The sequence below is a fragment of the Phalacrocorax carbo genome, chromosome Z (genome assembly GCF_963921805.1).
Source record: "Phalacrocorax carbo chromosome Z, bPhaCar2.1, whole genome shotgun sequence".
NCBI lineage: Eukaryota > Metazoa > Chordata > Aves > Suliformes > Phalacrocoracidae > Phalacrocorax > Phalacrocorax carbo.
The window spans coordinates 53,505,920-53,526,776 of NC_087548.1; the positions used below are offsets into that span (position 1 = coordinate 53,505,920).

General features: G+C 45.1%; 1 protein-coding gene across 6 annotated transcripts in view; it reads left to right on the forward strand.

Moving 5' to 3' along the window:
- ABCA1 (ATP binding cassette subfamily A member 1) overlaps positions 1-20,535 on the forward strand; it is a 94,408-nt gene extending 73,873 nt beyond the window's left edge. For 5 of the 6 annotated variants that reach the window (XM_064438441.1, XM_064438446.1, XM_064438442.1 and 2 more), the window contains 27 exons: positions 19-91; positions 598-800; positions 1,757-1,805; positions 2,704-2,817; positions 3,161-3,312; positions 3,787-3,911; positions 4,306-4,404; positions 5,565-5,754; positions 5,910-6,004; positions 6,405-6,437; positions 7,008-7,113; positions 7,804-7,878; positions 8,294-8,463; positions 9,363-9,540; positions 10,024-10,139; positions 10,228-10,372; positions 11,627-11,750; positions 12,381-12,510; positions 12,642-12,762; positions 12,952-13,014; positions 13,486-13,592; positions 14,023-14,164; positions 15,446-15,580; positions 16,342-16,445; positions 16,574-16,666; positions 16,847-17,090; positions 17,292-20,535. In XM_064438441.1, the coding sequence (XP_064294511.1) occupies positions 19-91; positions 598-800; positions 1,757-1,805; positions 2,704-2,817; positions 3,161-3,312; positions 3,787-3,911; positions 4,306-4,404; positions 5,565-5,754; positions 5,910-6,004; positions 6,405-6,437; positions 7,008-7,113; positions 7,804-7,878; positions 8,294-8,463; positions 9,363-9,540; positions 10,024-10,139; positions 10,228-10,372; positions 11,627-11,750; positions 12,381-12,510; positions 12,642-12,762; positions 12,952-13,014; positions 13,486-13,592; positions 14,023-14,164; positions 15,446-15,580; positions 16,342-16,445; positions 16,574-16,666; positions 16,847-17,090; positions 17,292-17,432 (3,327 nt within the window). In that variant the 3' untranslated portion in view covers positions 17,433-20,535. The remainder of the gene's footprint in view (positions 1-18; positions 92-597; positions 801-1,756; positions 1,806-2,703; positions 2,818-3,160; positions 3,313-3,786; positions 3,912-4,305; positions 4,405-5,564; positions 5,755-5,909; positions 6,005-6,404; positions 6,438-7,007; positions 7,114-7,803; positions 7,879-8,293; positions 8,464-9,362; positions 9,541-10,023; positions 10,140-10,227; positions 10,373-11,626; positions 11,751-12,380; positions 12,511-12,641; positions 12,763-12,951; positions 13,015-13,485; positions 13,593-14,022; positions 14,165-15,445; positions 15,581-16,341; positions 16,446-16,573; positions 16,667-16,846; positions 17,091-17,291) is intronic. The other variant, XM_064438445.1, reaches the window with a different exon arrangement.
- Positions 20,536-20,857: the final 322 nt, after the last annotated feature.

The window sequence follows — 20,857 nt, forward strand, 5'->3', positions numbered from 1 at the left end:
CTTCTCTTTTGTGACCAGGACGATAGTGTCTCCCAGAGCAGCTCTGACGCTGGCCTTGGCAGTGACCATGAAAGTGACACACTGACAATAGGTGAGGAGGCTTGGAAAAGAATGTAAGATTCAATCCCAGTGTTGACATTGCTCTATCTTTGACCTTGGACAACTGCCTTAACCTTGTGCCCCTGTGTAGCTACAGTCTTGCGACAACTATGAAATGCACAGAGATGGTATTTTTAAATCTGTAAATATTGGAACATTTTTCTTTAGTGAGCTGATCTGGGTTCAAGGTGTCCTGAGATTTAATAACGAAAGATTACATAGTACCGTGGCCTGTTAGCAATATGTAACCTTTGCTGGTGAACTGCATATCAGTGACTTGCAGGGCTGCCAGTAGCATGTAAAAGCTTTCCCAGGCTTTTTGTCCAAGGTTGTGTTGAATGTAAAAAGAAACCAGATATTCCATGGAAATGAGCTGCTTTCCAGAGAAGTCCCATTCTCCCTCCTTTCCTTCCGGAAAGGCTTTTCAGACTGAGCTCTTCTTTCTGCATAATTAGCAGTAATAAGATGAACACCATCTTTTCCTTTTGGTTCTTCTAGATGTGTCTGCAATTTCAAATCTCATTACAAAACATGTTTCTGAGGCCAGGCTGGTGGAGGACATTGGCCATGAATTAACCTATGTCTTGCCGTACAAGGCTGCTAAAGAGGGAGCTTTTGTGGAGTTGTTCCATGAAATTGATGACCGGCTGTCTGATCTTGGCATTTCCAGCTATGGCATCTCTGAAACCACCCTGGAGGAGGTGAGTGAGCTGAAGATTCTCTTTTCAGTTAAACTATTGAAAATGAATCATGGCAGAAATAAGAACAAGATGGAGTCTTGTCTCTTCCTGTAAACATTTATTGTGGAACAGGCAGCTTTGTGTTCCTCTCCAAAATAGATTATCTTCTGCCCTGTTAAACTGTGTGCTCATGGAAGTGTGCATTAAAAGCTGAAATGTAGTACAGGCAAGCATAGGCAGGTCCTTTGTACTCAGTTGCACTTTACTGAGAAGTGAAGGTTGGCCCCCAGTTTGGCTTCTAACGATTGTGTAAACACCTTTGAGGTATTTTTAGGGATGCTTTGTGCAGCACTTAACTGAAAGCATACATTTCAGTACTGGAGACTATACTTTACAGAAACTACTTGGACATATGCCTTGTCAGGGATGTTTTTTAGGGTTTGTTCCTGGCATGCACTTTATCCCGTTTATGTGATTTTTTTAAAATATTTTTTAATAATGACAAGGGAAGCTGAAACCCTGAAGTTGTCACTTATTGAGGTTGCCCTCTAGGTCCTCCCACAGCTGTAAAGGCATTGGCAGTTATCTGCAGTTTGAAATTTTTTTTTTTCTTGTTTAGGAGAGTCCATGGGACAAGCTCCACAAAGCATTCAATCATGAACAGGACTGTCAGTGTAGGATCCCCCAAATTTACTAACTAGGTCTTTATCTGAAACATAGGAAGGAGTTTGTGTTTGAGGTGCACTGAGTACTGACAGTTGAAAGGGGGAATGGCTAGTATGTGGTTACAGGCTGGCTCCTGGAAGCTGGAGAGAAGCCGCAAAGTCCATGTCCCCATCGTGCACAGGGTAAACCCCATATCCTCTGTTTTCATGCTGCATCTGTCAGTTTTGCGCCCTCTGATGGCATCTCCTGAAGCAGTCCCCACGATATCGCTCCCCTCTTAATTTTCACTGACACTTATAATTGCTTTTCAGATCTTCCTGAAAGTGGCTGATGATAGTGGTGTGGATGCAGAAACCTCAGGTGGGTGTAGTTGTCTCCTACAGCATTGAAGGGGCCTTCAGGGGGAGGTGCCTTTTCATATGGTATTTCTGCTGTTTAAGCACAATACTGGCCAAGCCTAGATATTTCAGGAGTAAAATCCAGTGCAGGGCTTAACTCTCAGGGGAATAAAGGGCCTAGTGGGTATATCAAACAAGGAGCGTTCCTGGTCTCACCAGCCTTGGGCAGGTGGATAGCCTTTGTGTATGGCAGCATGTCCAGCTATACAGTGACACATGCCAAAGTGTCAGAGGCCCTGTTTCAGACTGAACTGGAACTCCGCTGTGCTAATATTTTTAATGACCTAAAATAGCTGTTCTTAGTGTTCTTAATACATGCTTTAACATACTGTTAACTTCTGTTGAATCAGTGCTGGCATGTTTATATTGTAATAGTGGAGAGTTTCTAGTGTATGAATTACTTGACTGACGCTATTGTCTACTCTGAGGAATAGGAAAAAACTCCTGACAGGGTCAGATTGCAGTAGAGACCAAATGACTCTTTCTGAGAGCAGCTCACTGCACTAAGTGCTTGCGCTAGCATTTCCTGATAAACTAGTGCTAGCAAATTGCACTTGGAGTCATAAGCATATTAAGTAAGAATTTTCATAGAGTGAGAGCAGCCTGCAGTTTCCATGGCTGAGTGAAAAAGTGTCCAGTGCACTAGAAGAAGCTTCTAGGTCAGCACACAAAAAATGGTGCATAAAACATAAGACCTTTGCAGAGTGGCAGTCTTTGTTTTACTTTTACCTGCACTGGAGTCACTCCAGTGCAGCTCCTTACTTGGAAGACAATGGAAATCATATTGCTTTGGTTTTTTTCTGGGGCTAATTGGAGATGAACTGAAGCAGATCAGCTAATTGTAACTGCATTGGTTTCAGATGGGACATTGCCAGCCAGAAGGAACAGGCGTGTGTTTGGAGATAGACAGAGCTGCCTTCGTCCGTTTACAGAAGATGATGCATTTGATCCTAATGACTCAGACATAGATCCAGGTATTGCTCGGCTCAAGCCTGTTTTCTTCTTGTGGACACTCTTTCATCTTACAAATACTGCAGATCGTAAGGCTGAGGATCCTGCCAAAGGAGTGGTGGTTTATTTGGCTTTAGGAATAGTGGGCAGTGCAGTATCCATTCCTCCCACCCAGGCTCAGAGATAAGGGTGAAAATCCATTCATGAGAATATCTGTTGCTGTCTCTGCTCACCACGCTCTTTTTTGTTTTTGTTTTTTTTATGCATGAGAGTAGTTGCTCCAGCTGTCACCCTGTGTCTCTAGCAGAGAAGTGCCCAGAGAACATTTCTGTGAGCTTTTGAATGAGGGTCACTTTTTCTTGCTAGCAGAATCCAGAGAGACAGACCTTCTCAGTGGCATGGATGGGAAAGGATCCTACCAGATGAAAGGCTGGAAGCTCACCCAGCAGCAGTTCACAGCTCTGTTGTGGAAGAGGTTGCTTATTGCCAAGAGAAGCCGGAAGGGTTTCTTTGCTCAGGTGAGACCACCCAACATGTGCAGGTTCTCTCAGCAGGGACAGCTCTGGACCATGGATTGTATTCAGAGTTGAAAGTGGACAGAAAACCTCAAGGGAATGTGGGTAACCAAGCCTGGTCTTCACTGCGCATCCAAACATCTGAGCAAAAGGGGGTCTATGCAAGTGAAAGGAGTTACGTGGTGACCAAGTGGTTATGGCATTCTTGCACAGCAAGGATGCAGCTGAGGTTCAAATCCAAATTTGGCCTTGAGAGCGGCATTTGAATGCTGAATCCTCTCCATCACAAGTGAGTGCCCTGATTGAATGGCTGGATAGGTCTTGTGTTGGTGTCTAGCAGTGCCTTGCTGTAAATAGTAAAGACCTTCCTAGGAAACTTTGAAAAAGTTTTGATCCGTTAAATGACTCGCATGTAGCTCCTGATGTCTCTGGGAACATGTGCTTTAAAAAGGGCCTGCTCTTTCCTTGCAATTTCAGATTGTGCTGCCAGCTGTCTTTGTGTGTATTGCTCTCATGTTCAGCCTGATTGTTCCTCCCTTTGGGAAGTATCCCAGCCTGGAACTACAGCCCTGGATGTATGATGAGCAGTACACTTTTATTAGGTATGTTTATTGTGGTCTAGAAATTATGCTAAATCCTACAATTCTATTCTTCTCTGCAAATGTGAATTACTGAGTTCCTTACCAGGCTGTTTAAATTTGTTTAGCTCATGTACAGTTTAAGAGTCCTGGTATTTTGTTTTTAGATCTTTAAACACCCACTCTAACTACTGGTACGGTCACATCAATTTCTGAATGGTGCTGTGACTCTAGTAATACTTTGCAAAAAGACCAGAAGTGTGTGTGTGCTCCTAGGCCAAGCATTCCTCAAAGGGAAATCTCCACCCACGTCCTTTTCCTGAGCTCCTTCACTGTGCTCCCACCCTTTCTGTGCTGCTGCTTTTACTGTGTGCCTGTTACCCACTGACCTGATAGTGTTTCTCTGCTGTATCCATAGCAATGATGCTCCAGAAGATGCAGGCACTCAGAGGCTTTTGGATGCCCTTCTCAGTAAGCCTGGTTTTGGGACACGCTGTATGCAGGGGCATTCCATCCCGTAAGTAGAACTCTGGGCTGGGAAGGGGAAGCCCAGCGCTGGCTTCTGGTCACCCAGTAAATTTAGCCAGCTTTATGGAATGGTAGTCGTGCATGGCCAGAGCAAAAAGTTGCAATTAGATTCAGTTTTTCTGCTCAAGACCTTTTTAGAAAGTTACCAGCCCTCAGCATGGTGAGGGGGTGAGTTTTGAGTACAAGCCCTTACTGACAGAAATAGAGAGGAGACAGTGGTCTCTCCCGCAAATTACTCTTTGATCCTCAACACAGAAAAGGACCTAGTCATGTTGCTGTATGTTGTTGACTGTAGCTACTCCCATTCCACAATCCTCTGTTTCTAGCTGCACTAGAAACCTAGGTTAGCACTCCAAGTACCAGCAGAAGGAGTGGAGAAGTCAGACAGTGCTGGTGGTGTTTCCTAGCTCTGCCACTGACTTGCCTTGGGCAAATCAATGAAGATCCAGGCCATGAGTGCAGAAGGGGTATACAGAGTCCAGGATGGTGTGTCCTTAGTCTGGAAGAACTGCAGCTTGTGTTCACAGGGTGTTGGGAAGGGGGGCAAGGGGCCCTATGTGCTGGCCAGTGGTGGAAAGTAATCTGTGTCCTGCAAAACCAGACACAGAAGCTGGGTTACTCTACCCATGGGACATGGGAAAGAGGTTGCTCACTGATGCTGCCTTTGGGAAGAGCGGTATTTTGGTGCCCCAAAGGCAGAAATGTCACACAAGAAATTAATCGTAGAATATCTCAAGCTGGAAGAGACCCATAAGGATCATCAAGTCAACTCCCTGATCCTAGCAGGACAACTTAAAACTAAATTATATGACTAAGAACGTTGTCCAGATGCTCCTTGAACTCTGGACTCTATGTGTGCTCGGACTGACTGAGACAAAGGACTTGCATGCTGTGGAGCGAATGAGAAGAGGGGAGTGTCTGGCACAACTCAGTGTTGGCCAACCTCTGTCTCTTTGGCACTGGGATCTGTTAGAAGCTGCAGAGTCTGGTCTGTTGCTCTGAGCTGTTTGTGCCAGTAAGGTCAGGCTCCTTTGAAAAACAGCCTGTCTCTTGTGGGGACTGTGGTGTTTGTTATTTAAGTGGCTTGTAAGCAAAGGTCATCACAGTTGTTTTTAAAACTGCATTTGTCTTGCCTGTTTCCTGACACAGAGACACTCCTTGCACCGTGGGGCAGAGTGAATGGACCACAGCTTCAGTCCCAGACTCAGTCCTGGACATCTTCTTGAAAGGCAACTGGAGCATGGAGAACCCTTCCCCATCTTGTGAGTGCAGCAATGAGAAGATCAAGAAGATGCTGCCTGTGTGCCCCCCTGGTGCAGGCGGGCTGCCACCCCCACAGGTAGGATGGTGCTCAGTGGTGCTGCCGTGAGGGGTGCTCCTGGGGAGCAGAATGGCTGGGTGTGATTATTGCATGCAGTACTGCACATGGTTTGTTTGACTCGGCATCTGCATTTTCTGATGGCTGTTTATATGTGTTTTCCCTGGTGATGCCAGCGCGAGCAAGACACTGCTGACATCCTACAGAACCTGACAGGTCGCAATGTATCGGACTACCTAGTGAAAACCTATGCGCAGATCATTGGGAAAAGGTAGCTGTTGAACACACCCTCTCCCTTCCCTCCCTACTCAATGCTCTGTGGGGGATGTTGCGCAGATCAGGCAAATAAGCCTGGGCAACCCAAACTCTTTAGCAGTGGGCCAGACCCACTCAGCTCCTCAGACTGTCCTGCTCCACAGCTCAAGTGCTGTTTCTGCTTTATTGGTGATGCTGTGGCAGCTCTGAGGGGGGCGTCCTGAGCCTTGTAGACAGAGTATGGGGGAAGTCTGGGCACCAACCCAGGGATTACACTGAAGAGGAGTGGTGGGATACATGCCAGCTGTGAGAGGCTATTGCACTCTTTTCCCTAGCCACATGCCTGCAGCACTGGTAGGTCTGTCTCTCCTCTTGTTCCACGTATTATACATTGGCTTTCTTTTCTGTCTCTACAGCTTGAAGAATAAGATCTGGGTGAATGAGTTCAGGTGAGTTGCTGTCTTTTCTCTAGGTCGTATATGTCCACTAACTCTTGAGCATGGTATTAAGCAGGACAGACCCACCCCACTTGGCAGGTTTTTTTTGTGACTCTTAACTGCCAAATGTTGAGGGAGCATGTTTGCAGATAAACTGTGACAACCCCAGAGCATGTCATGGGAAGGCATGCCTGCCTTATGCAGAGGGCAACATTGGCTTGAAAAGATTGGCAGAATCAGCCGACTGCTACTCAACCCTGGGAGGTGCTATTCTTTCAAGCAGGGGAAGCAGGAAGATGTCCTGCTTTGCCTGCACTGGCAGCAGAGGATGGCTGCATTCATTGAATGGAACAGCACACTGACCACTCATAAGATGGGTATTCAACCCCAGAAAAGAGTAGGAGACATCATGGCTAAGCAGAAGTGTAGGAGGATCAAAGCCATCTCTTCATGTAAGAGTGGAGACACTGGCCTTCGATACAGTGCAGGAAGAGGAGGCATCCGGGGAGGGAGGAGGAGTGGCATTTTCTGCATGTCTGTGAGTAGTCAGGCCTTAGCATCACTTTCTGTCTAAACTTTCAGGTATGGTGGCTTTTCCTTGGGAGCCAGCAGTTCCCTCATGCTTCCTCCAAGCCATGAAGTCACTGATGCCATTAAACAAGTGAAGAAGATCTTGGAGCTAGCACAGGTGAGCAGCTGTCCCCCATAAACACTAATGTCAGTGTTGTGTTACTTGGGAGATGACTGGGAAGCCATAAAATGAGGAGCATTTTATGAGTGTGTTAGCTGTGTCTAGTAGCTTCTCCCTGTTGCCTCTGTGCTGATGCCTGGGAACAGCAGAAGGCTTGGGGACACGCTCAGGTGAGGCTTACGTAGTCCACATTGCTGCTGTGGGTTCTGCCCAATGCCAGTTGCAAGGCAGTGGGGACTACAGGCACCTCTTGAGTGTTCTGTGGCAGAACAGGGTAGGCTGTCTCAGGGAATTAACAAGCGGTTTCCATCTCCTTCAAAACCTCAGTTGGACATTCTTGTGTTGAGTCCACCTTGGCTCAGAAGAAAATTTGGGCTACTGCTTTCTTCTCAGACAGCCCGTGGGCTGCAATGTCTCTGAAGGTTGCGTGCAACTCTGGTTAATACCTTGTGCTGGGAAAAAAGCAGGCCTAAAGCTGACCTTGCTTACTGGTGGGACTGCAGAAAAGAAAGGGGAAGGGAAGTGGGGGTTTCTAGCCTTCTCACTACTTCCAGGTTGGTGGATACACTGTAGAGTGGAAAGAAAACTGTCAGAGCTCTGAAAAATGTAGTGTGACACCTGCTAGACCCCATGACATGAATAATGGTATTCTCAGAGGGGAAGTAACTGTCTCTTTGCTCTTTGCAGGGGAGTTCTGGAGATCGGTTTCTCAATAGCTTGTCAAGTTTCATGAAAGGCCTGGATACAAAGAACAATGTGAAGGTAAATTACCCAGTCCTCACTGCTGTGCCTGCTAGTTGAAACTGTGGTAGTCTAGAATTATTTTTAGTTAGCAAGTTAGCAAAGTCCCAGCAGTTTGCCTTGGACAACTGTGCAGACCAGATCTCTATATTTGCTGGTAGAGCAAATGCAGCTTGTATTCTTGTGTGGATTTCCCCAGAATCTGTTTCTCCTATGGAGTCTAGGCCTAAGGCCCAGAAGGAATTGAGCGCTGGCTCAGTGATAGCTTCCAGCAGCCTCTTGTGGTTATTGATCAAACTGTCCCTGAGCAAACCAGCTGGAAGGATGTGGAAAGGATGTGCCCTCGGTAGAGGAAGGGATGTTCTGCAGGGCTCAGGAGCCTGTTAGGTAGCTAAGGTACATGGTGCCTTTCTGATGCTGATGTGATCCCTTGCAGGTGTGGTTCAACAACAAGGGCTGGCATGCCATCGCCTCCTTCCTGAATGTGATTAATAACGCCATTCTTCGGGCCAACCTGCAGCAGGGCAAAAACCCTCGAGCTTATGGGATCACTGCCTTCAATCACCCACTCAATCTCACCAAGCAACAGCTCTCTGAAGTGGCCCTGTAAGTCCTGATGTGGGCATGGGTGGGTTTAGTCTCATCAGCTGCTGATTACTGGAAGCAGGCAACATGGGAGGTGGTAGCCTCACTAGTGGACGCTCAGTGGCCTGTGGCTTTTAGGCTTTAACACACTGGCCTTGTTTTCCGTGGTCTGGGCAGGTGGCAACATGTGCTGTTGAGCACTTGCTGTTGAACAGTACTGGTGTGCAGGCTTTCTATGTCTGAGTCCCTGGAAGCTTCAGTTTCTAAGAATCAGTGTAATCTTCAGATCTTCTGCCATATTCAGAAAGGCAGATCGCCATGAATATGATCATTCTTTTGTCCCGAGGTGCCACTGTTTGACTAGGGACCATTGATAGATCCTGTTCAGTTTTGTCCACTGTCTCAACCTGGAGGACACACAGTGATGCACAGGGCTTACTCCACTGAGGCACTGACTAGTTCACTACTACCCCAGCCAGAGTCAAGACTCAAACTGTCTGCAGATACGTCCTTCAAATCTTAGAGCAGTGTCAGATGGCAGTCAGATACCTCTGAACTTTTAAACAGCACCAAAAAAAAGACAAATCTCCAAGAACCCCAAGAAATGCATTAAATGGGAAACAAAGTGATGGTGATAAGGAAGGCAGAAAGCAGTCTATTGTGCTGAAGTTACCAACCAATCTCCAGGTTGTGGTGCTGCCCTTGATGTGCCAACGGGCTGTGTGTATTCCCTTTGTTATATGGCTGGAGAAAAATTGTGTATTTAAGACAGCCTGATGTGGTCATCCTTTACGCTGCAAAACAAGGACAACAGAAGGAGGAATGGTTTCTGCACTGTCTTGCATGAGCTGTGTCATCTCATCTCAAAGGAGCCAGCACCAGCATACAAACACTTTGATTTCTTCTTTTTTTTTGTCCAGGATGACCACCTCTGTGGATGTCCTAGTCTCCATCTGTGTGATCTTTGCCATGTCCTTTGTTCCTGCCAGCTTTGTGGTCTTCCTCATCCAGGAACGTGTCAGCAAGGCTAAACACTTGCAGTTCATCAGTGGTGTGAAGCCTGTGATCTACTGGCTGGCCAACTTTGTCTGGGATATGGTAAGGGCTTTGACTGTGCTAAACTGTCCTCTATTCTGTGTTTGCATGGTGTCTGTGCTGAAGTGCCAAGTGCAGTTGGAGCCAGTGGGGACTACATCAATTCAGTGGGACAAGGAACACTGAACAAAGGATGAGAGGGTAACCATAAGCTCAATCATCAACATTTATTATGTCACTTTAAAATACCTGCCCCAGAATGTTTGATTGTGTAGCCTCCTGTTCTGCTCTGTTCAAAGCAGGTTTTTTTTCAATCTGTGGTGTCCAGAACCTTTGAGAGTCTATTGACTACTTCTAGAGGGGCCAAGAAGTGTAAATTCCTGTGTACTATGTTGTAGTCCACACATGTGACACTCCTAAGAGTCTCCTATTGGAAACAGCATTGGGAACACTGAAGAATATTGAAAACGATTGGTTCAGAGCAGAAAGACACCTTTTCTTTTGTCATCTGGAAACAAATCTAAAGCTGTATTTTTCACCTTCTAGTGCAACTACATTGTTCCAGCCACGCTAGTCATCATCATCTTCATCTGCTTCCAGCAGAAGTCCTATGTGTCATCCTCCAACTTGCCTGTGCTGGCTCTCCTTCTCTTTCTCTATGGGTAAGGGATTTCTCATCAGATGGATGATTGGGAAGGCTCTTAGACTCGAAAGGTGCTTATCTGATTTTTCTGCCTTTCCTCTTGGCAGGTGGTCCATCACCCCTCTCATGTATCCAGCCTCCTTTGTGTTCAAAATCCCCAGCACAGCATATGTTGTGCTGACCAGCGTGAACCTCTTCATTGGCATCAATGGTAGTGTGGCCACCTTTGTCCTGGAGCTCTTCACCAACAACGTATGTTTCCCCAGAAGCTCCTCACTGCTTATGCTGCTACAATTTAGTTCTGTGTTGGTGGTGTGTTGCCTCTAGCAGCCAGTTCTCCAGAAAGGCTAGCCCCTGGCCTCTACACATTAGCTAGTGCAGTGGTTTACACACAGGTTCTGACAGGAATGGGTTAAGGCCCCCTCTGGCAATAATCACAAAATAGTTAAGGTGGAACTTATCTGAGATTGTCTAGTCTAACCTCTGAGCAGGGTCAGCTAGAGCAGGTTACTCAGGGTCATCAGGTTTTGAACATTGCCAGAGATGGAGACTCCACAGTCTCTCTGGACAACCTCTTACAGTCTCAATCACCCTTAGGGTTAAAAAAAATATATATTCTCATGTTTATATGGAATTTCCTTATGTTCTTCTTAAGGGGTAGTTTCTGTCTACTACAGGCTATTTCAAACACTCAAGCATTTAGTTGCCCTCAGTTTCGCCTCCTGTGGTAGATACCTCTCTAATTGTATTGGGAACTTACACACCTCACTTCAGTTTTTCCAAAGCCAGATGCCTACTGGGGAAGGTTACTCTCATGCCTGTATGCAATATAAGATGTCTTAGCAGGCCCCATTTGACCCATACTGGTGTGAAGGGTTCCTTGTGGGAGGAGTTTGAGGAGACCCTGTGGGAGTTACCTCTTCACTGTACTGCTGCCCGTGGACATAAGGAGGCAGTCCTTGATGATTTTCCCTTTTTTTACAAGGCCCATTTTAGCTCAATAAAAACATGTACATGCTTGAAGATCAGTGCCTGGTAGAACAGGAACCTCTCCTCAGGCTGCTGTCAGCCCAACCCATGGGCTGAGCCAACTGGAAGACAAAAAAGTAAAAGGATTAGAGCCTGCAGTATGGGCTAGGGAGGGGCTACGCACAGCCTCTGAGATAACCAGTCTATGCAATCACAACCTTCATGTCGCCTCAAGCTGTAGCCTTTCTGCATGTTACTGTTTGCAGACACTGCTTTTTAGACTGTGAGCATTTGGAGGAATCTCTCCTTCAGTGTAGTTTGCTTGTATAAATAGCAGTATCTTGAGCAATGCAACAACACTGACTGTCCAGAGGAGCCCTGGCACTGGCTTTTGGGACACCATTTCTAATCCTTTAATTTTTGTGGGGTTGCAGTGTTGGGGGAGGGAGGGGTCAAGTCACAGCATGGGTCCCACTTGGCAGATGGTGGCTGCTTTCTGCTCAGATGGCTCACTGGCACTTGATTTTGTCTTAACAGAAGCTGAACAACATAAATGACATACTGAAGTCTGTCTTCCTCATCTTCCCCCACTTCTGCCTGGGGCGGGGGCTCATTGACATGGTGAAAAACCAGGCCATGGCTGATGCTCTGGAGAGGTTTGGTAAGTGAAATTGTGTATCACAGGGACAGTGGCCTGAACTGAACAGGAAAAGCTGGAGTCTGCTCTGGATGAGCACCCTCCGCTTCTCTGACTTTTCAGGAACTGGAAGTTGATGATTTGCAGATTTGATCAAAGCTGGCAAGTCTCAACAGCTGTCCTCTTTTGGTGTTTCAAGGACTGAAGGGTGCCAGGAGGATAGATCCCCAGAGTTTTGAGTTACTAGGGGCATTAAAGGAAAATGCAGAAAGCTAACTGTGTGGAGAGGATCATTAGGCCAAGTGTAAAGAGTAGCTGAGATTCTGGAAAGTTTTGTTTTGTTTTGTTTTGTTTTTTTCCTGGGGTGCAGATGCCAGGCCTGAGTCAGTCTTTCTGTGCTTCGCTAACCTTTCAGGAAGGTGGGCCAGCTCTTTTCTGGCAGACTGAATTTTCTGGGCCCAAGTCCCAACTTCACTATAGTAAGAAATATACTTGCAGCCACAGCTGGCCCCTTGGTGGGGTCTATCTCTTCCCTCCTCCCACTAGCTGCTCTCCAGTTGCCCTGGTGCCCAGCTTGGTGAGCTCTGCAGGAAGAAATGCTAGCCTGCTCCCATTGCTCTGGAAAGGTGACTGCTCTGCGTCTCATTTTGGCAGGAGAAAATCGGTTCGTGTCCCCTCTGTCGTGGGAACTAGTGGGAAGGAACCTCTTTGCCATGGCAGTAGAGGGCGTTGTCTTCTTCCTCATTACAGTGCTCATCCAATACAGGTTCTTCATCAAACCCAGGTAGGTTGTCTGCTCCACTTCACCGCAAGCAGGTGGAAGTTTTCATTGATGTCCCCCATGAAGTGGGGAGAATATTAACTATGGAGGCCCTGTCATCTTTTGCTGAGGCTTTATTATGTTGCTCTCTCCAGGCCTGTCTATGCTAAGCTGCCTCCTGTGAATGATGAAGATGAGGATGTATCCAGGGAGAGACAGAGGATAATTAGCGGGGGAGGACAGAGTGACATCTTGGAAATCAAGGAGCTAACCAAGGTGACAGAAAAGTTCTGCATTGCTAAGGCTTGTTGGCACAACACCATGCAGTTCACCAGAAGCCTCATTCAGAGGAATTTAGTGGGATCAAAATGGGATTGTGTTTGGAGTGTTGAATATGTATAATTATAGTTCTAATTATAGTTCTCTTTGCTATTGACTTTCTCATTCTTTTCCTTCTGGTTTCAGATTTACAGAATGAAGCGAAAGCCAGCAGTTGATAGAATCTGTGTTGGAATCCCCCCTGGAGAGGTAAGCTAATCTGTCAAATTCATGGCTTTGCTATTGCTGCTGTATTTAAGAGCAACAGACAGTAAAGGATAGGATAAGATCGGAAACAGATGATGTTCAAATTACATCAAAGGAAACTGTAGAAGTTTAAGCAGTTTCTGATTCTGTCTCTCTCTCTGCCTTTGAAGAAGGCACAGAACTCTCAGTGTCTGAGACCAGAAGCCAGACCCTGGTACCCTCCAGGGTTTGGCACAGATACACCGTGGTGGCACTGCACCAAGGTGACACCACAGTTAGTTCATTTTCCCAGCCTAAAGATCTATACTTAAACTCCAGAAGTTTTGGGGATTTTTTTCTGAAAATGCACTAAAGGCTCCCTCCAGCTGTCCTGAGGGTCAAGTTTGCTCCCTCTCATCTTGTCAGTGCTGAAAGCGGTGCAACTGAATCCTGTTCTTGGGCACACCGTGCTCATCTGCTCTTTTGTGTCCCCAGTGCTTTGGACTCCTGGGAGTAAATGGTGCTGGCAAGTCATCCACTTTTAAGATGCTAACTGGTGATACAGATGTGACAGGAGGAGAAGCTTTCCTCAAAGGAAACAGGTGAAAGACCATGCATTTTTCCTCTGCTTTGTGTCAAAGCAGGTCCTTTGCTGCTTTCTCCTCCAGCTTTCACTGCCTTTGTTCTACTTCCAGCAAGTCTAAACTCTGCCCCATTTTTCCCTTTTTCAACTCCTGGCATCTGTTTCAGCCCTTTGAGTCTGGTAAAGTACTTCGGCAGCTTAGGAAAATTTATTTAGTCTGGTAGTCACTCCTGAATACCTGCCCTCTCATGTTTAAATGTCATATTTAAAAAAAGAAGGGGGGACAGGGAGAAAGAAGAGAAGAATATGGCCAAGACGGGCTTTTAGGATCCTGTATTGTTGCTAGTTCAGTGACTCCAGAACCACTGTTGCACTTTCCTGCTTTTAATGCCTAAAATAGCAGCCAGTACTGTGACGTCCTAACAAAGATTTTTTTTTTTCTTTTACAGTATCTTGTCCAACATCCAAGAAGTCCATCAGAACATGGGCTACTGCCCACAGTTCGATGCTGTTAATGAACTGCTGACAGGGCGAGAGCACTTGGAGTTCTTCGCGCTCCTGAGAGGTGTTCCAGAGAAAGAAGTCTGCAAGGTAAACATGGTGCTGTAGGACCTGCCCCTGTGACCAGATGTTCCTGCTTGCATGCACCATCCTTGCAACACATGCAATGCCATGATGTGAAGCTGCTGCAGATAATGTGTGGTGAAATCTGCCCCCTTTTCTTCCAGGGCAAACCAAAGTTGCTGTAGTTTTTCAGTGCTGCCTAGAAAGTTGTGCTAAATGGAAGGGCAGATTCTTTGGATTCTGCATTCTCATAGTGGATGGACTTTTCCACTGAATTACTTCTTTCCTTTAAGAGTTTAAGGGCTGTGGAGCTGCAGGTCATACAGAACCTCACTGGCTGTCCAGAGTTTATTCTTCAATGCCCCAGGGAACAAGCACTAGGCAGCTTAACAGAAGCCTCATGCTGGCTGTTACATCTTTCTGATAGATCATGCTGCATCGTTAATGTGCTGCTATTTCAGCATTCAGTCATTGGGTTACACTAACAGTCTTTAGGTAACTAATGACAGCTGCCAACACCATACAGTCACCTTCTCAGTGCTGTTTTCTTGAGTTAACAGCAGTTTTCACTGTATGTGTCCCGGGTGCTGCAGAACAGGAACTGCTGTAAGTAGGAATCTGTACCCAGTGCATTGGATAGGGCAAGAGCTGGTGCCTAGGGTATGTCCAGGTACTCTCTTTGAGAGTAGTGATGATGGGTGAAAACTGCAGGCTCCATCGAAAGTTGCTGGTGAGTTCCTCTGTGTGATATTCCCACCAGGCCCATGTAAAAAAGGATGCAGTTATGGCTATGGTCTGAGTAGCAGCTGAATCTCTTCCCCCTAATTCTCTTTAGACCCCAGGGCAACAACAATGCCTACCTATTGGCATCAGTAGTAATACTCCTGAATAGCAAACCAGATCCCCCCCATCTGTCTGAAAGGCTAAGATGCACCACGGTGGGATTGCTGTGTGTCAGTAGTGACCATGTCCCTGCTGCAAGCCCACAGCAACTGAAAAGCTAGCTAAAGCCGGTGCTGCAAAGAGCACTACACGGGTGGTTAACATGGCTCGACTGACGCTGAACTCATGCTCATCGGCCAATAAGCTGCAGCTGTTTGATTTTTCTGGCCTCCCAGGGATAAGGCTGCATATGTCCTGATCTAGAGGTGAACAGCATGTTCCAAACCCCCGTATCCCTGCCGCATTAGATCCACAGAGGAGTGGCCCTTCACAGAAATGTTTTTAAAGCCAAAGCACATAAGGAAAACATCATTGTGTAGATGGTGCTGTGCTTGATTCAAGATGGTGCTGTGCTGTCTCGTGTAGGTTGGCGAGTGGGCAATTCGGAAACTGGGACTTGTGAAATACGGAGAAAAATATGCTGGGAATTACAGTGGAGGGAACAGGCGCAAGCTCTCCACAGCGATTGCCCTCATTGGAGGGCCACCTGTGGTGTTCCTGGTAAGTCTGCAACCTTTGCTTATTAATGCTTTCCTTAGAAAAGAGAAAAATCAGCTTCAAATGAAGACTAGGTATTTCCTGGCCAACTAAAGCTTAAATACATCAAATTAATGTTTAAATACATCATTAGTCACTTAAAAATGAGCAAAGAGCACACAGAAATAAAGATTCCCTATGTAAATGTAGGTGCAAGCTATAATGTGCCTCCAAGCTTCTATTTCTGAAAAATCACTGAGGAAGTGGGGGTCTCGAACATGATCCCAAACTGCCAGCTGTGTAGTAACTTCACCACCTCAGTACTCCTGGAAAGATTCTGTACCTACAAAAAAATAAGTCGTCTTGTTGGACATATGCAAATCTTACTGTGCAGGAGAATCAGTCCTATGTTTTTAATTATTCAGTGAAAATTGGAAATATTTTGGGATTCTTTACATTAGAATTGAGGACAAACCTTAGGATTACCAAAGTTGATAGTGCTGGAGGAAGTTAATGCTTTATTTAAATGAGCTAATTGACTTTAACTTCTATTAGAACTGGATATTTCAACATATTGTAATTGCAGTATAAGCAGTACTACTCAGATCTGAAAAAGGTGTTTGCTAACTTAATATTTGGAGTATAAATCACACCCTCATTTTGGAAGATGAGTCAAACTTCCTTATTTTCAGCTTTTTCTGTATGCAAAATTGGAACGGACAGGTCACCTCAGAGATGAGGTATTTGTCAGTAACAGACTAACCTGTTTTTTGTATGTTTTGCAGGATGAGCCAACAACAGGGATGGATCCCAAAGCGCGTCGTTTCTTGTGGAACTGTGCTCTGAGTGTAATCAAAGAGGGGAGATCAGTGGTGCTCACATCTCACAGGCAAGTAGCAGCCCAATTGTATGATACCCTGGCTTTTGCATCTACCAGGGCTGGATGCTAACTGTTTGCTTGGCTGCCTAGCCCTTCACTGCTGCTTGTAGTGCTAATGATGTTACTTCTGCCTACAGCATGGAAGAATGTGAAGCCCTGTGCACTCGAATGGCGATAATGGTCAATGGGCGATTCAGGTGTCTGGGCAGCGTCCAGCATCTAAAGAACAGGTAGCTATTTCCTTTTCACTTACAGCACAGAGCTGTCTGCATTTTGATGGCAATAACAGTCAGACTTAATTCCTTCTGCAGCATTCCCATTGCTATTCTGGCTGTAGGAAATGCTGCTGGATTTTAAGCTGCAATTCTATTTCAATGGCACTTAACTCATGTTGTCCCTCTTGTTTATAGGTTTGGAGATGGCTACACCATAGTGGTGAGAATTGCAGGGGCAAATCCCGACCTGAAGCCTGTTGAGGAGTTCTTTGGGCATGCCTTCCCTGGAAGTGTCTTGAAGGAAAAGCATCGGAATATGCTGCAGTACCAGCTTCCCTCTTCACCATCTTCCCTGGCTAAAATATTCAGTATTCTCTCTCAGAACAAAAAGAGACTCCACATAGAAGACTACTCCGTTTCTCAGACCACACTTGACCAAGTAAGTTTTTAGTAGCCTGTCTGCCAAAAGCTTCTTTGAGCAAAGGTAGGAATAAATCCACCAATTTACTGGACCTGTCTTCTTAAGGGCATTTCAGCAGAGTACTGAATCACAGGACTAGTACAGGAAGCCCAGTCTATAAAAAGCCCTGAATTAATGAAAATCCAGGGTGATGTGTGACAAGACCTTTTTTTCTTGTAGGTATTTGTAAATTTCGCTAAGGACCAAAGTGATGACGACCACACTAAGGACCTGTCATTGCACAAAAACCAGACTGTGGTAGACATTGCAATCCTTAATTCCTTCCTGCAAGATGAGAAGGTAAAAGAAAGTTGTGTGTGAGACAATTTCAGCGAAGAAATGATGAGCAGAATGCAAACTTCCTTTTCCTGGGATTAGGATACTCCCAAAGAAGCTAGAGGAAGAGAAACTGGACACTGTACTGATAACCATTCAATGCAATGCAAATCAATGCAACAAAAAACAAAATTCCTTTACAGGGGCAGTGCCTCGTGGAGTCGTCTTGTACTGTTCTCAAGTGAAAGACTTGAACTTAGCTCATTACAGTATAACTCTGACGCTGTGGTAAAGCACCCACCAGATGCTGTGGGCTTTCACAGACATACTGTATCTTGTCCTGTGCAGTATGTTTTTACTAGGGTTGCAGAAATAGTTTATAGAGGAATCATGGCCAGTGGCTAATTTATAGATATTTTAGACATGCACGTTGTAGTCTTTAAAACAATCATGTCAGGAGTGGGAATTTCCTGGTGCTACATCCATTGCAGGCAATGAAAGCACCAAGACAGTCAGTGGCAAGGAAAATCACCACCAGTGTTGTAGCCTTAGGTTGTGAGAACTTACCTGACCAGCTGCTTTTCCTGGAGTGGTATAGGTCAGTGGGTGGCAAATCTGGGGCCACAGAGCAGTGCTGTGCAGATGGGATGGCAAGAGACGGGCCATCATATCCATTCATCTCTATCAGGAAGTGGTGATATGCAGAACTGTGAACCCTGCAAATGCACAGGATCATCCCACCAGCATCACAACCAATAACCTACTCTGACTAGGTGTTTGTGTAGTTAAGTACTCTCCTGCTCCGTCGAGGTACTGCAGCAGCTGCATGAACACCTAGTAGGAGGAAGTGGGTGAGAAAGCAGACTTAAGGTTTGGACCACAGCAGCAAACTCAGTAGTTGTACAAGCTGCTAATGCCAAGAGCAAATTCTAAATCATGAGAGGTCACTGAGATACGTAACATCTGCTCCTTAACCCCTGCTTTGCACCAGAAAGGTACCCATCATCTGAAGTTATTGCTTAGCACAAGCCTGTTGCCATTTCTGGCTTTGCCAGATAAAACTAGAAGTGAGATGTAGATTTTTTTTTTTAAACAGTATTATTTATGACTTTAAATAGGTAGGTAGCATAATTAGGGATTGAAAGTGCTTTCAGTTGATCTTTGTAGCCATAGTATTTCTTTACATTACGCCTGCAATGCTATGCTCTCATTCTGTCCATTCAGCGAAAGCCAGATTCGTGTTCCAGACCAAGTTCCAGACTCTAGCAATCAGCCACTATCTGCAATTACTGCAAGTTGTTCACCTAAAATTTTCCCGCTTGGAAACTGGTATAACATGAGATTAATGTGTAAGTTTCTGCTTCTGTTGTGCAGTGTAGTTTCAGTCATTAGGTGATCCCTAACTAGAGAATACACCCTCATTATACATGTGACAAACTGCTTCAGTAAAAATCCCCTTCAAGAATAAAACTGTAGTGCTACAGTTACATTGGTGAATAATTTCTAAAGTTCTACAAAGCCAAACAATGTTGGAGGGGATATTACACATTAAGAGCAACCGATTTTTGGTCACATTGTACAGCAGTCGTGGGAGATTATACACTTCGGGGCCCCTCTGTCTTGCTTTCACATTCAGAAGTAGGTTCAGTAATGTGGTTTGAACCCAAGTGCAGTTCCTGGGCTGTTCCTGTATGTCATGCCTCCACCTTAAATACCTGTACAGGTTCTGCACTAGTTCTTGATGCTACTCTGCCGTGAATCAGTCACAGACCATTCTCTTCTGCACACGCCCATAGCAGCCCAACAAACAGTGAGAGGCTGGCATGAGCCTGAAGAAGGTTGCGTATTTCCGGGTGTACAGTGCAACTCTGACCAATTCAGCATTTTTAATACACAAACAGTTAAAATATTTAGCACAAGTTCCCAGTCCCTGCTGTGTCCTGCCTTGGGATAAAGTAAGAGCTTACTACATGCTCTGCTGAAGTGCCTTTTTCGTACTTTTTTTTTTTAAATCTGTGTAACACATTGCTAAGGGGATTGAGAAAGGAGTGTAATGGGGATTGGTATACCTCACTTAAAACATGCTTTGTAATTACCTTTATGGCATCATCACCCTATGGGGATGAGTTAAAGGGTGATGAATATATCAGACTTCCAGGTGCAGAAAAATTACTAAACAGCTGAGCTACAGCCATGACTTCTTTGTAACAGGCTGCAGGTATGTTACAGTATCAGTGAAACAAACAGCATGTATTGAAGGCTTACCACTGCTAAAAATCACTATTACAAATCAGCATTAAGTCACCAACGTGAAGGGCTCAGGTTTTGCACTGCACCGAACTAGTGCATGCAGAACTAGAACAACTTCTGGGAGGATTCACATTTGGTCCTTTAAAGGGCTGTGGTTTGCTCTTTGTAACTGGGCATGTAAATGATAAAGTCAGCAGGAAACAGGTCACATCATAATACTCTTTCCTTAGCCCTCCAAAAAGAGATTCTTGATTCCTATTGCCTTGTGACTGTCTGCTCATCCAGAGTCTGCTACCTGTGACAAAATGTTAAACACGGATATTAACTGTACTATCTCACAGCTCTAATCTGTCTTGTTTGTACTGAACAGACAGCATAATGCAACTCTCACATGAAGATTTTGTCATAGAGTAAGTTCAGACAGCCACTAATTACTCAAGTGTGTGTTGGGGAAAAATCACTCGAGTCACATACAGTACATGAACCACTCTTGAAAATAAAACTGCACTGAGGTGTTAACTTATTTTAAATTTTATTACTGTTGACATGTTGCATCCCTCTTTGTAGTACATTTGTATTTCAGTAAGTTGTATTTTCCCCATGGTTAAACTACCACTTTGTGCTTATCCTTCCCTCCTGAATAACAGTTGGTCCTTCATTCCAAGCACTTTATGCTATCTGTAATGGGATCTATTTTTGCACTGGAATATCTGTTAACTTTGCAAAAATCTAGAGAGATTTCACAACTGAAATGTCTAAGTTAAATCCTTAAATGGACACTTTCATTAAAAGCAAAAAAAGTATATATATTTGTATCTGCTAATAATTGTTATGTGAAGTATTAAAAGGCACTCTAATTGCCTTGTGTTAAGTAAAAAATAAAGCTGTTATGGCACCATTGGTCTGCAAAGTGTTTTTTGCATATGTTCTTTTGAGGAGTGCTGCTAGCAGTTCTTGTTTGCCCAGTTTTGTTGTGGTGTGAACTTCGGTTGATAATGTACAAGCAAGTTCCAGTATCTCTACAAAGTAGCATGGGGCACATACTATTTTCAGGTAAGTGAGGTGGTGCAAGATTTGAAAGGCAAGTGCTACTTCAAGCTTCTAAAGCTAGGAAATAAAGAAGTCTCCAGCAAATCCTGAAAAAAGCGATCAGTGTAACTGTCAAGTCCAGCTGCAAAGCATAACAGACTTAACTGGATGTTTAAATCCCAAGTTGGGCA